The 13130-nt window shown below is 36.3% G+C and overlaps 1 protein-coding gene across 1 annotated transcript in view; it reads left to right on the forward strand.

Moving 5' to 3' along the window:
* Positions 1-13130, forward strand: part of PRKCI (protein kinase C iota) — a 70566-nt gene that overhangs the window by 5707 nt on the left and 51729 nt on the right. Inside the window, exon 2 of the mRNA XM_079766737.1 lies at positions 8415-8536. Coding sequence (XP_079622863.1) covers positions 8415-8536 — 122 coding nt within the window. The remainder of the gene's footprint in view (positions 1-8414; positions 8537-13130) is intronic.

The following is a 13130-nucleotide window of genomic DNA, read 5'->3' on the forward strand; positions in this document are numbered from 1 at the left end:
TTTTATCATCTACACTAATAAAAGAGTAACATGCTAATTGACTGTACCTTTGTGACACCCACCAGCCAATCAGGAGTGGGTATGCAAATTAACCCAACAAAGATGTTGGCAGGAAGCTGCCGGGGGCGGGGCTGGACACATGTGTTGTAGCCATGGCTACGGCGCAGGCGTTCTGCACCACCCCAGCCACTGGGGGCCTCTGGGCAGGTGGGAAGGCGGAAAGGCAGCTCCGGCCAGAGCAAAGGTGGTGCCGGCAGCCAGGGGAAGGAAGTCCCATTCTTTCACGAATCTTCGTGCATTGGGCCTCTAGTTCTTTTATAAATTGCTTTTATAAATTTTTGTTGCTTTTATTCCATTTTATTATATGCCATCTATTTTTGTATGCTTAAATCAAACTGGCCACCTTATTAGTTCTAATAATTTCTTAGTTAACTGTCTTAGAATTTAAAGGTAGAAAATGCCATTTGCAAAAAACAGTTTTGCCTCTTTTTTTCTATATATCTCATTTATTTTTCTTATCTTAACCATATGGCTAGGTTTTCCAGGCAGTGTTGAATTTTAGCAGTGATCAGTTATTTAGTGAAATATGGTCAAGAAAAATGTAATAAATTATGTTCAAAGATACCCAGTCTCTTTTTTTGCCTTTGAAGTACGTTAAAGAGCATAGGAACTAACTTTTATGATGTACCCACATGTTCTAAGAACTATGATAGTGTTTTGCACTTATTTTTATTTAATTTTCACATATCCAGAGGTATATATTAGTATCTCCATTTTATGGATGTTAACACTGAAGCTGAATAAGCCTCAGAGAAATTTCTTTTTTCCCTTTTACTATATTAGTAGGGCTTTTAAAGGTAACCGTTTTATTGTCAGATTCATATTTCACAGTTATTCTTTTGGAGTCAATTTTCAATCTCTTTTATTACTTAAAACGGTTTATGACTTTTTACAATTAACAATTAACTTGAGGGGTGATACTTTGAGATTGTATGAATATTCTATTCCTCCAAAAGCTTTCACCCATGGTTTACCATCCATGGATAATTCTGCCTAAGTCTATTATATTGGTGATTCCAAATAAAACTTTTATTTCTGATTATACATTTAATTATACATTTAAAGGAGAAAAAGCTTATGTTGAGATAGCAAAAGGGCTGAATGTGGTTCTTTTTATTTATTTCTAAGAGCAATTAGTCCTAAGGAAAAACTTTAGATTCTATATTTTAGAACATAGGAACATAACTGGCCACCTTATTGTGTCTTCATAAGCTCAGTAGCAAAATAAAAAATGCATTTTTTTTCCTTTTTAAAAAATTTAGCTAAAACTGTATCTGAATTTGTCCTTTTGGGAAACCTTGTGGTGAAGCAGACTATTAGTATATTCTGTTGAAGACTACTGGTAGGAGGTAATTTATGTAACACTGAAATTAAAACAAGAAAAAAATCCTTATGCATAATTTGTTTTATACCTTTAAACTGTAATATCTTTATTTTGCAGCTCATTTTTAGCTTTGCTACTATGATAAGGATTTGGTGATTATGGAGTATATGAACATGGTGTTTTCCCAATTACTTAGAGAAGTGTTTATAAAACTCCCTTAAATATTTTAGTTCCTGGAACTTAAGGAGTGGCAGTTGATAAAGCATGACTCCTTCATTGAGACTCTTTAGGAAGTATGTATTCATGTTTTCTAAGGATTCCACAGATTTTTAAAAAGTATTTGTATGTTCTGATAAATATTTTTTAGCTCTTGAGAAAAATAAGATTTCTGAAAAATCCCTATTGCTTACAGATGTGTTAATTTTAACTCTATGTGGACCTGAAATAAGGAAGTGATAGCTTGAGGATATCTGATCATACTAATTATTTTCCCCTTGCATTCAAAAATGATATGTCACACTTGTTTTTGCCAAAGAAATTTTGTGGGAGCCTTTCCTTCTCTTCTGATTTAATTCTAAAATAGATTTCTGCCAACCCTTACTCTCTCATACTAATAACCTTGAGCATATTTTGAAAGAAAAGTTGCTTTAAAGTAAGCAGATTTTCTGTAATGTCATTAGAAGTAGGAACTGTTTTCTATTTAAAAATTTTTAAATATTTAAAATAATAATTATAGAAGTTATTCAAAATTTGTTTTATAATTTATTTATATTTATTTTATTAGAAAGTATGTTTTATAATCATCCATTTACATGGTAGAAAAATTAATACTTATACCATTAAGCATGAGGAAGGTGTAGACTGGGACTAGGGGACAGGGGCAGGCTGGGAGATGACAATGGTGGGAAAAGGGGACATATATAGTACTTTCAACAATAAAGAATTAAAAATAATAATACTTACACCATTCAGAAGGGTCTAAGTACAAAGTACATCTTCTTTCCATCTCTAGTCTCAGCCAGATCCCCAATTCCACCATCCAGAGTTAATTACTTTTAACATTTTGTTTTGTTTTAATATATTTGTTGATTAATATGAATGATGACAAATTTAACACTTCTTCATTATCCTCTCATCTGACTATTTTTAATCCTTCTTGTGATTACATTTATAATTTAAATAATATACCTTTTCCTACTTTTCTTTTTCTTTTTAAGAAAAAAAAACATTTTGAAGTGTACACTTCAGTAGTATTAACTACATTCATATTGTTGTGCAACCAATCTCCAGAATTTTGCGTTTTGCAAATCTGAAACTCTGTCCTTAGTGAACAACTCCCCATTTCCCCTCTCCACAACACCTGACAACTACTATTCTACTTTCTGTTTCTATGAATTTGATTACTCTAGATACCTCATATAAGTGCAATCATTACAGTATTTGTCTTTTTGTGACTGGCCTTTTTCAAGTCAAGGTTTATCCATGTTGTAGCATGTGTCAGAATTTCCTTACTTTTTAAAACAGAATAGTCCTTTAGTCATACACACACACACACACACACACACACACACACACACACAATTTTATTTATTCATCTGTTGATGGACATTTGGGTTGCTTCCACCTTTTGGCTATTGTGAATAATGCTGCTATGAACATGGACGTCCAAATATCTGGTGGAGTATCTGCTTTCAGTTCTTTTGGATACCAAGAAGTGGACTTGCTGGATTCTATGGAAATTTCATTTTTACATTTCCACCAACAATGCAACAATTTTTCTCCACATCCTTGTCAACACTTGTTATTCTGTGTGTTTTTTAAATAGTCAGCACCCTCATCGGTGTGCAGTGATACTTCATTATGGTTTCGATCTGCATTTTCCCAATGATTAGTGATGTTGAACATGTTTTCATAAATTTGTTGGCCATTTGTATATCCTCCTTGAAGAAATATATGTTCAAGTTCTTTGCCCATTTTTGTATTACTAGTTTAGCTATAGTACTGACTCTCCACTAGGAAAGGAACATTTTTGAATTTATACTTCCATTTTATTTTTCATATCATGATTTTTCTTAGTAATTTTTACATTGTAAAGGTTTATAACATTATTCTACTCTTTAACTCATAGTTTTTTCTTTAAAGCAATTTAGAAAAGAATTTATAATGAATGCTTATGTAAGTGTTATGCACTTGAAGATTCCAGGTGATGTGATTAGATGCTTAGAGGAGGGAAAAGTAATCTTGTGTCAATAAAACTTATCTTTTTTAAAGTTTCTCTTAACTCTTGTTGTTTGGGGCAGGTATGGTTTCTGGGGTCAATTTTATCCCATCTGTTTTCAATCCTCTAGGACTTTCTCTTAGTTCCTGGTATGCTGTTTGTGCCTTTTTTTTTTGTTTTCAAAGCCTTTGACAATTTGTCATTTCAGTGGGCCCTTAGGATGAAAAGATATAGATGTGTGTTCCCTGTACCATATTAAACCAGAAGCATCTGAGTTTTGCTTTTAGAAGGTTGGGTTATTTTTATCTCTTTAATGAGGTTTCACTTCTATTTAAATTATTCTATGAATACATAATTTTTTTTTTTTACCAAGCCCACAACCGGGGTGTGTGCCCTGACGGGGAATCAAACCATGACCTCCTGGTTCATAGGTCAATGCTCAACCCCTGAACCACACCAGCCAGGCTATTTTTTAAAATTTATTAAATACATATAGAGTATGCTATATGCACTATTCTTAGTATTATAAAGATTAATTCACTTAATCCGTTAAATCTTTATAATACCATATGAGATATTATTATACCTATTTTATAAATGATGAAGTTGAGCCACAGAGAAGTTAAGGAACTCACGTAAGGATACACAGCTGGTAAGTGATAGAGCCTTGATGCAAACCCAAGCATCCTGGCTTTAGCTCTCATCATCTGAACCAGTATACTTTAGCTGCCTCTTATATGCCATTCCTCTTTTTTGGAACGCTTTTTATTTTTACATTTCCCTTGCTTTCTTTAGAGTACAACATGTGACACCTCCATTCATTTAACATATATATTAAGTGAGCATCCATTCTGGACCAGACACTGCTTTAGGTATTGGTAAGATAGCAATGAGCAAAAACAGAGTTCCTGCTCTTATGGATTTTACATTTAGTTGGAGGAGACATAAAATATGTATAATTTATATATGTTGGCAATGTATTTTCTCTGAAGAATCAAAAAATTAATTACCTTCAGGTATTAAAGTAGACGAATTTCCAAAACAAGGATTACATTTTTCATTAGCCAATCTCTTAAAGGTGTGATTGACTGTTTGTATCCATTATATTTTTTTGTCAAAACAATATCATCTGATAATAGCTAGCGTGGAAAGTTGTGTCTCAGATGAGCATGAAGGAGATTTATACAGGAGGACTCTTTGAATCGATAGCTATGGAGGAAGAGGGAAGGGAAGGGAGCAAGCTTAGGTAGGAAAGAATCAAGGTGCTCTGAAATCTCAACAGAAAACTTAGTTAACTCTCCAGAGAGTGAGTTCTGAAGAGTTCACACTTCAGAGCTTTCCTGAGTCACGGCTAGGGCCTTTTTATACCCCACATCGAATTAGTCATTGGTTGTGGGCTGTTTCTAGGAAGGGGGTGTGATCATATGCAAAGAGTGAAATCTCTGAAGGAGGCTGACAGCTGGGGATTGTCTGCTGGTAATACTTCCAGCAGCTGGTATAATAAATGCTCCATTGCTAATGGGCGAACCTGGAGGTGGGGAGTGCGGAGGGGGAAGGTCAGATTAAAGCATCCACCATGAGGTTATTAGAAGATTTGGATTTTAATTCATATTCTATTTTCTACCTGTGAGACATTGGCAGATATCCTAGAATTGAAAGTGTTTTACTTTTTAAACTGGTAAAATAGGATTAGTTTGTCTAGTTTGATGGTTATTTTGAAGATTATGTAAGATAAAGTTTGTTTAAATGCCTGGAACATACTCAATATTCTATAAATGTTATAGGCAAAAGAAACAGAGTGATATTCCCTTGTCATAAGTACATTTTCTGGAAGATGGATTTCTCCTAGAAAGTGTTTCTTCTATATTTAGTTAAGAAATATTTGAGTCCTAATTATGTCACTGGTTATGTGAATATATTTAAAAGTTCAAAATTTTTGTCTTCCAGTTGTTTACAATTTAATTGAGGATGTGTTATCAGTATATGATGAGTCAAATAACAAAAGGTGGAACATAAAATACATGTTGCACAGGCTTAGAAGTATAGACTATTGATTGGACTGGTTTGGTTGAAAAAGGTTTAATGGAAGTTGGAGTTGAAGTACCTGTTAAGATTGATCCCAACCTCCCTCCATAAACTGAGGAAATGTCAGGATTAAAGATTGGATCATCAAGGTCTTATGTTTGAGGGTTGTGAGTTAAACCAGATATTTGTAGTAATTTGTGTTGGAAATGATGGGATCAAGTTGAGAATAGAAATTAGAACCAGATTATCAAGAGTCTTAAATACTACAGAGGCCCCTATCTTACCTTATAATAGACAAATATGCAAATTGACCGCACCTTCGCTACGCCCAAGCCACGCCCACCAACCACGCCACTCCCACCAACCACGCCCACCAGGAAACCGTTGCAATGACGTTGGGGTATGGCGGAGCCCAAGGCCGGGAAAGCCTCAGGTGGAGGCTTTCCCAGCTTTGGGCACCAGCGGGAAGCCTGCACGGATAGAAGGCAACGACCAGGGGGTCGGCTCCTGCGATCGGTAGCAGGGACGCTGGGTGCGGCCGAGCCCAAGGCCGGGAAAGCCGCCCGAGGCTTTCCCAGCCTTGGGCACCAGCGGGGAGCCTGCACGGATCGCAGGAAACCACTGGGGGTCGGCTCCTGCGATCCTTAGCAGGGATGTTGGGTGCCGCCGAGCCCAAGGCCACCGCCCGGGGCCAAGCCCCGACCCTGAAAGAAGGCAGAAGGCGGTGGCCACAGCCAAGGCCTGGGTCCCCGGTGCCAGCAGAAAACTGGTGCAGGCAGCCAGGTGAATGAAGGTCTATTGCACGAATCTTCGTGCAAACGGGCTACTAGTATAGAGATAATAGTTAAAACATTGAATATGAAGTAGGTTTGAGGTACAGGGAATGAATGAAGGAATAATAGAGCAGGTGTAAAGAATATCTTGTGATTGAAGGAAAAGTGTTCAGAATACAGTAGAAAGAGAGCCAGGGAAGCATACTGTTAAGAAAGCCCAGGCAAGAGGGTTCTTAGAAGAAGGGGCAGACAACCATGAGTACTTAGGAAGAGACTGATTATCAAAAAAAGGCAATTCAATTTCTATGCTTGGCTCTCTGCTTACCTTTAATAGCCCTAAGACTGCAGTTTTAACTTTTTTTTTTTTTTGCAGATGACTGACATTTTTAATTTCTTGTTTCCTGCTCTATGCTCCAAATACTTATTCATAGTTCCTAACACTGTCATTTTCTTCGTTTCTTCAAAAATATTTATCAAGTAACCATTCTGTGTTAGGCATTATGTTGGCCACTAGGAATATGATGAGCTTACATTGTAGCTGGGGTAGGTGGTGGACTACAAACATTGGTTTATCTGTCTGGTGGTAGAAGAGGTAGCCAGGGCCAGTTCACAGAGGGCGTTGTAGACGCTAGGACTTTGGATTTTACTCTGCATAAGAGACAAAAGGCATTTGAAGAGTTTAAAACAGGAAGCACATGAACTACATTAACTTGGTAAACCCTTAGAACAGAGTGTGACACATAGAGATGGTTATATAAGTGTTCCCTTAGAGTCATTCTGTCTGTTTAACTTACCTTTGGAAGGATGACTGGCTGACTACTATATGATTAAATCATAGGCTTCTCATGGCTCCTTGGAAGAAGCCCTAGGCTTCTGCTTAAAACATCTTTTTTTAAAATTTTATTTTTTCCATCACCATTTATTTCCTCTATGTCCTCTTCCACCTCCACCCACCCCTCCTCTCCACAATCACCACACTGTTGTCCATGTCCATGAGTTCTCTCTCTCTTTTTTTCTTTTTTGCTCAATCTCTCCCCCACCCTTAAGCCCCCCTTCCCCAGCTGTCTGCCTGCTCTCTATCTATGAGTCTCTCTAGTTTGCTTGGTAGTTCAGTTTGCTCATTAACCTTTTGCACTCGGATGTCGAGTGTGACTCGACACGGTTAGCATTAGAATAAAGGAATCGAGAAAAAAGCAAGCGAGTGCAAAGGGTTAAATTCCACATATGAGTGAAATTATATGGTACTTATCTTTCTCTGACTGGCTTATTTCACTTAGCATAATGTTCTCCAGGCTCGTCCATGGTGTTGCAAAGGGTAAATTTTCTTCCTTTTTACACAGAGTTGTGTAAATGTACCACAGCTTTTTATTTTATTTTTTAATACGTTTTTATTGATTTCAGAAAGGAAGGGAAGGGGAGAGAGAGAGATAGAAACATTAATGATAAGAGAGAATCACTGATCGGCTGCCTCCTGCACGACCCCCAGTGGGGTCAAGCCTGCAACCTGGGCATGTGCCCTGACCAGGAATTGAACCGTGACCTCCTGGTTCATAGGTCCACACTCAACCACTGAGTACCACAGCTTTTTTATCCACTTATCTACTTTTTGTTACATTTTAAATTTTATACTACACTTGATCTTAGCCAAAAGGCCGAGAAGCGATCATTTTAAATTTTATAATGAATGGCTGCTAGGTGGACTTATATATTATTGCTTACACATTTATGTCTATTCTTACTTTTTACATTTATGTCTATTCTTACTTCTTACCAATTTAATTTTTACTTTGGTTTCTTACCAATTTAATTTTTACTTTGGTTTCTTACCAATTTAATTTTTACTTTGGTTTCTTACCAATTTAATTTTTACTTTGCACAGATAGTTTACTGGAAGCAACACATGTTGATGCACATACAAAACAGCTGAAGTCCATCAAATCGTCAGGCATTCAGTAATGTGTAGAGCATTATTCATTTTAATCATCGTCTAACTTGAAACTCCTTTCTTTTTCAGGGATATCATGATAACACACTTTGAACCTTCCATCTCCTTCGAGGGCCTTTGCAATGAGGTTCGAGACATGTGTTCTTTTGACAATGAACAGCTTTTTACCATGAAATGGATCGATGAGGAAGGTGAGTAGTAAAGAGAGGACTGCAAGTGTAAGCATTTGATTTAGATACTATTCTTGTCATTATTTTTAAAACATAATAAAAGTCCTTATTAATTTAAGGGGGCAAAGGTATACTACAAATTGATGCCATTCTTATTTTTCTGTAGGTATTTAAATTGAAAGACTACCAAAGAGTACCATCTTTGTTTTGCCCTTTTTATCCTAAAATAGAGTGAAATTAGTGTGACTTTTTTTCCAGCAATAAGATAAATATCTCATCAATAGTATTACATTTTACTTTAATTTTGAATTTGTATTGTCTTATATTTTAAGTGACTTTTAATAATTTGACAGTATTTTTTTACTGTATATTACTCTAAAGAAAATGTTATGGAATAAAAGTGATTGTGACAAACATTATTTCAAAGACTGTGGCAGAAATGCCATACCATAGTGACTTGTACTCAAAAAGCATTTATGGAGTATCTGTGTGTCGAGGATAGTATTTTTCTATCCCCACACTCACAGTCTCAGGGGGAGACAGACATGTGAAGTGTGGTGAGTTAAACATGAATGCATAGGGGCCTTGGAATACAAAGGAAGTAGCATCAACATATGCCTGAAGTCTCTGTGATGTTTGAGCTAAACTGTAACAAAGAGTAAAAGTTTTTGAAGTGGAGGAGGTAAGGGAAAAACCATATACAGTGAAGATATAAAAAGGCACAGAGGTAAGAACATGGTGTTTGGGGAAGAGCATTAATTCACTGTGTGGGAGTTGTGTGAGGTATGAACTTGAGCTAGATCCTTGCTACTCAAAGTGTGGTCTGCAGAACTTACTAGAAAGGGAATCTCAGGCTCCATTACGGACCACTGAATCAGAATCTTTATTTTAATAGGATCTACAGGTGAGTTGCATGAATTCCTGAAGGCTTTGCAAGCCACATTTGACTTTATTTTGCATGATGGAATGTCATTGAAGTGTAGTCAAAAGATCTTTCCCGGCTGGTGTGGCTCAGTGGTTGAGCATCAGCCTAGGAACCAGGAGGTCACGGGTTTGATTCCCAGTCAGAGCATATGCCCGGGTTGCGGGCTCGAACCCTAGTGGGGGGTGTACAGGAGGCCAGCTGTTCAATGATTCTCTCTCATCATTGATGTTTCTATCTTTCTCTGCCTCTCCCTTCCTCTCTGAAATCAACAAACATATTTTAAAAAACTGATTTAGAGACAATTCATTTAGAGACAATTCAAAATATCTTATAGTACCCTTATATTTTGTATTATCTTTGCTTGGAGAATTCTGTTCCCAGATTGTCACATGGTTTTTTCTTTCTTGTCATTCAGGTCTTAACTCAAAGGTCATGTCCTCCAAGAAGCCTTTTAGCCCTATTCACTTTGCATCTTATTTGTATGGTAGAATGTAAGCTCCATGAGAGCAGAGATCATGTTTCACTGTGGAATTCCAGTACCTAGGGCGGTACTCAGTAATAGTATACACATAAATTGTGACTTGTATGAAAGGTTATTATCAAGCCTTTCCATAGTGTAGTTTTATTATGGGAGATTTAAGCATTGGGAGTTGCGGTGTGTTCTGTTTTTTTCTTAACAGTAGCATATTTTAGGTAACAGATTCACATAGTAAATTCAATTAATTATCTGATGAAATAGTCTTATCCTTTTATAATACAACTAGAGGCCCGGTGCACGGGGGGAAGTGAGAGGGGGGTCCCTCAGCCCGGCCTGCAACGAGGCCAGTGTCCCATGCCCTGGCTGGCCTCTGGCCAGAGACCTGCCTGCCCTCCCTCCGCGGGCCGGGGCATGCGGGACACTGGGGCCTGTCACTGGGGCGACGCCGCCAGCGTCCAGCACCCCCACCTCTATGGGCGCCACCATCTTTGTGACGGAGTGATGGTTAATTTGCATATTACCATTTTATTAGACAGGATTCATAGTTTTTCTCTGTAAATAGCTATTAGGTGTCCTAATGTTCTTGGGGAAAACAAAACTGTAACCTTTGCCTCATTCAAATAAAAAAGTTAAATTTTCCATTAAGGTTTGTTGATTTCTTTCTTGCCCTGGTTAATTTCTGATACCAATCTTTTCTTGATTGTAGGCATACAGAGCCAGTAGTAATTATTTTTGAGTTCCTTGCAATTATTTTTCAGTTGTAATTTTGTCACCTTTGTTTTTAGCCACATAGGCATTTAGGACATGCTTATCTGGAGAAAATGTTTTCTCTAGGATGTGTGGAAGACAGAACTATAATTTTATTTCTCTGCTTTATGAGAAACACTGTTCTAGAAGCTAAACTTTTAATTGTGGGGTTTTATATTAGAGTAAATAAAGATCATACGCTTACTTCATTCCTTTAAACAGATTTATGGCAACCACCCTTTTTCCTTGTGTTCAAAACCAGTTTTACTGATTTGTTTTGATGTACATGTGGAAAAACTGGTTTGTTTAATGGAACTAAAGACTTTAGAATGAATAGTAAAATTTTGTAATAATCATACCTCCTTTTCTCAGACTGTGAGAGAGGGTGGAGTAGAGAATGATAAATGTGACTTTTTAATTCATCATTTTTGAACTGTGGCCATTTTTCCTTTAGGATGCATTTTTTATATTTACAACCTAATAGTATTTTCTAACCTTCTAATTTCTTCAGGGTTTGATTACCTGGTTTAAATTTCACTATGTTTCTTACTGTCTTTTCTCTTTTACTAGAAAGTAACCTTTGGACATTTTGTTTCTTATTGAAGTTTTTATTAAGGATATGGGGTCATAGGTTCAATTCTGGGTCAGGGCACCTGTGGGCTTGATCCCCAGCAGGGGCCATACAGGATGTTGATGTTTCTCCCTTCCTCTCTCTCTAAAATCAATAAAAACATATAAAAACATGATTTGTGTAAAGGAAAAAGTATCTCTGGGCATCCTCAGATCCCCAGAAATAGTTGCTATAAACAAATTGATGATGTACTTTCCTGTGAATATACAACTAGAAGGGACATGGTAATAGTTTTTTTTTTTCTTTTTTACAAAAAGACTGATATTGTACAAGCTAAAATTTAATGTGCTTTTTCACTTAACGTCTTGTGGCTATTTTTTCATATCAGTGCATGGAGATTTATCTTGTTCCTCTTAAAATGTTGTGTGGTATTATAACATGGTTGTACCCCAATTTATTTAACTAGTTCCCTTTTGATGGGTATTTGGATTGTTTGTAAATTCATTATAAAAAATATTGGTGCAAAGAATATGTGTGTGCATAAATTTTTTTGGGGCACCTGTACTGTATTATCTCTAGGGTAAATTCCCTGAAATGGAATGTGTCCTTGACGATAGATGGTACTAAATTGACTACCAAAAATATTGTACCTTTGTTATACTTTCACCAATAGCATATGTGAATGCTTTTTTTTTTTTTATACCCTGTAAAAGACTATGTGAGGGGAAAAATTTAAAATGATTTGCAGAGAGAGAGTGGGAGAGGATATTATTTGGATATAGCTGTTTAAATTCATGTCCTATTGGTTTAGATAAGTTAGATTCATGGAAATTTAAAATGAATATAAGCATTTTTTGGCATAAAAGTTTGGAGTTCTTCTGAATTCTGAGGGAGCTTAAACTTCTTCCTGGCTTGTATTATAAAACTCATGTGTTATTAGGGGAGAAAATTGAGTGCCAAGGTATAACAAAACCAAACTTAAGATAATAAGGAACATACTTCTTTTATGTGATATTTTCCAAGCATCTTTAGTCTGGTGTAATTTTAGCTAGTGTGCTGAGGACTAAAATAGCAAATCGTTCTTCAGATTTTTTCTTTATCACCCCACACTATATACTAACTTTGGCAATCATGTCAGTGAGGAAAACTTTTTGACTGAATGTCTAGTTATTCTTACTTCAATTACTTTGATAGCAGTATTATGGCTTCAAACCTGGTAATTAAAAAACGAAATCAATATCAATAAGAAAAAGCATCTAAGTACCCTTGAGCAGATCTCTTTGTAACTCTTATTTTCCTCCTGCTTCCTTTAACATTTCTTGTAGTGGAGGCTTGCTGGTGATGAATTCTTTCAGCTTTTCATGTCTTTATTTCATATTTTTAAAAAATGGCTTTATTGGATGGTGGGCACACAATGCAACATCAGGATGATATATCATAGAATTGTATAACCTATATAATTTTTTCTCCTTTTAATATTTATCTTTATTGTCAAGAGTATTACAGATGTCTTCCCTTTTCTCCAGTTGTTCCTTTTATTAGCCAATGTGACCCCAATAAATTTAATTAAAAATAAAATGGCTTTATTGAGGTATAATTGACATACAACAAACTATATGTTTAAAAGTATACGATTTGAACCTGGCTGGTGTGGTTCAGTGGTTGAACACCAACTCATGAACCAGGAGGTCACGGTTCAATTCCTGGTCAGGGCACATGCCTGGATTGTGGGCTAAATCCCTAGTAAGGGGCATGCAGGAGGCAGCTGATTGATGATTCTCTCTTATCATTAATGTTTCTATTTCTCCCTTTCCCTTCCTCTCTCTGAAATCAATAAAAACATATTTTTGGGGAAAAAAAAGTATAAAATTTGATGAGTTTTAATACCCAGAAA

Source organism: Cnephaeus nilssonii (assembly GCF_951640355.1).
Source record: "Cnephaeus nilssonii genome assembly, chromosome: 3".
NCBI lineage: Eukaryota > Metazoa > Chordata > Mammalia > Chiroptera > Vespertilionidae > Cnephaeus > Cnephaeus nilssonii.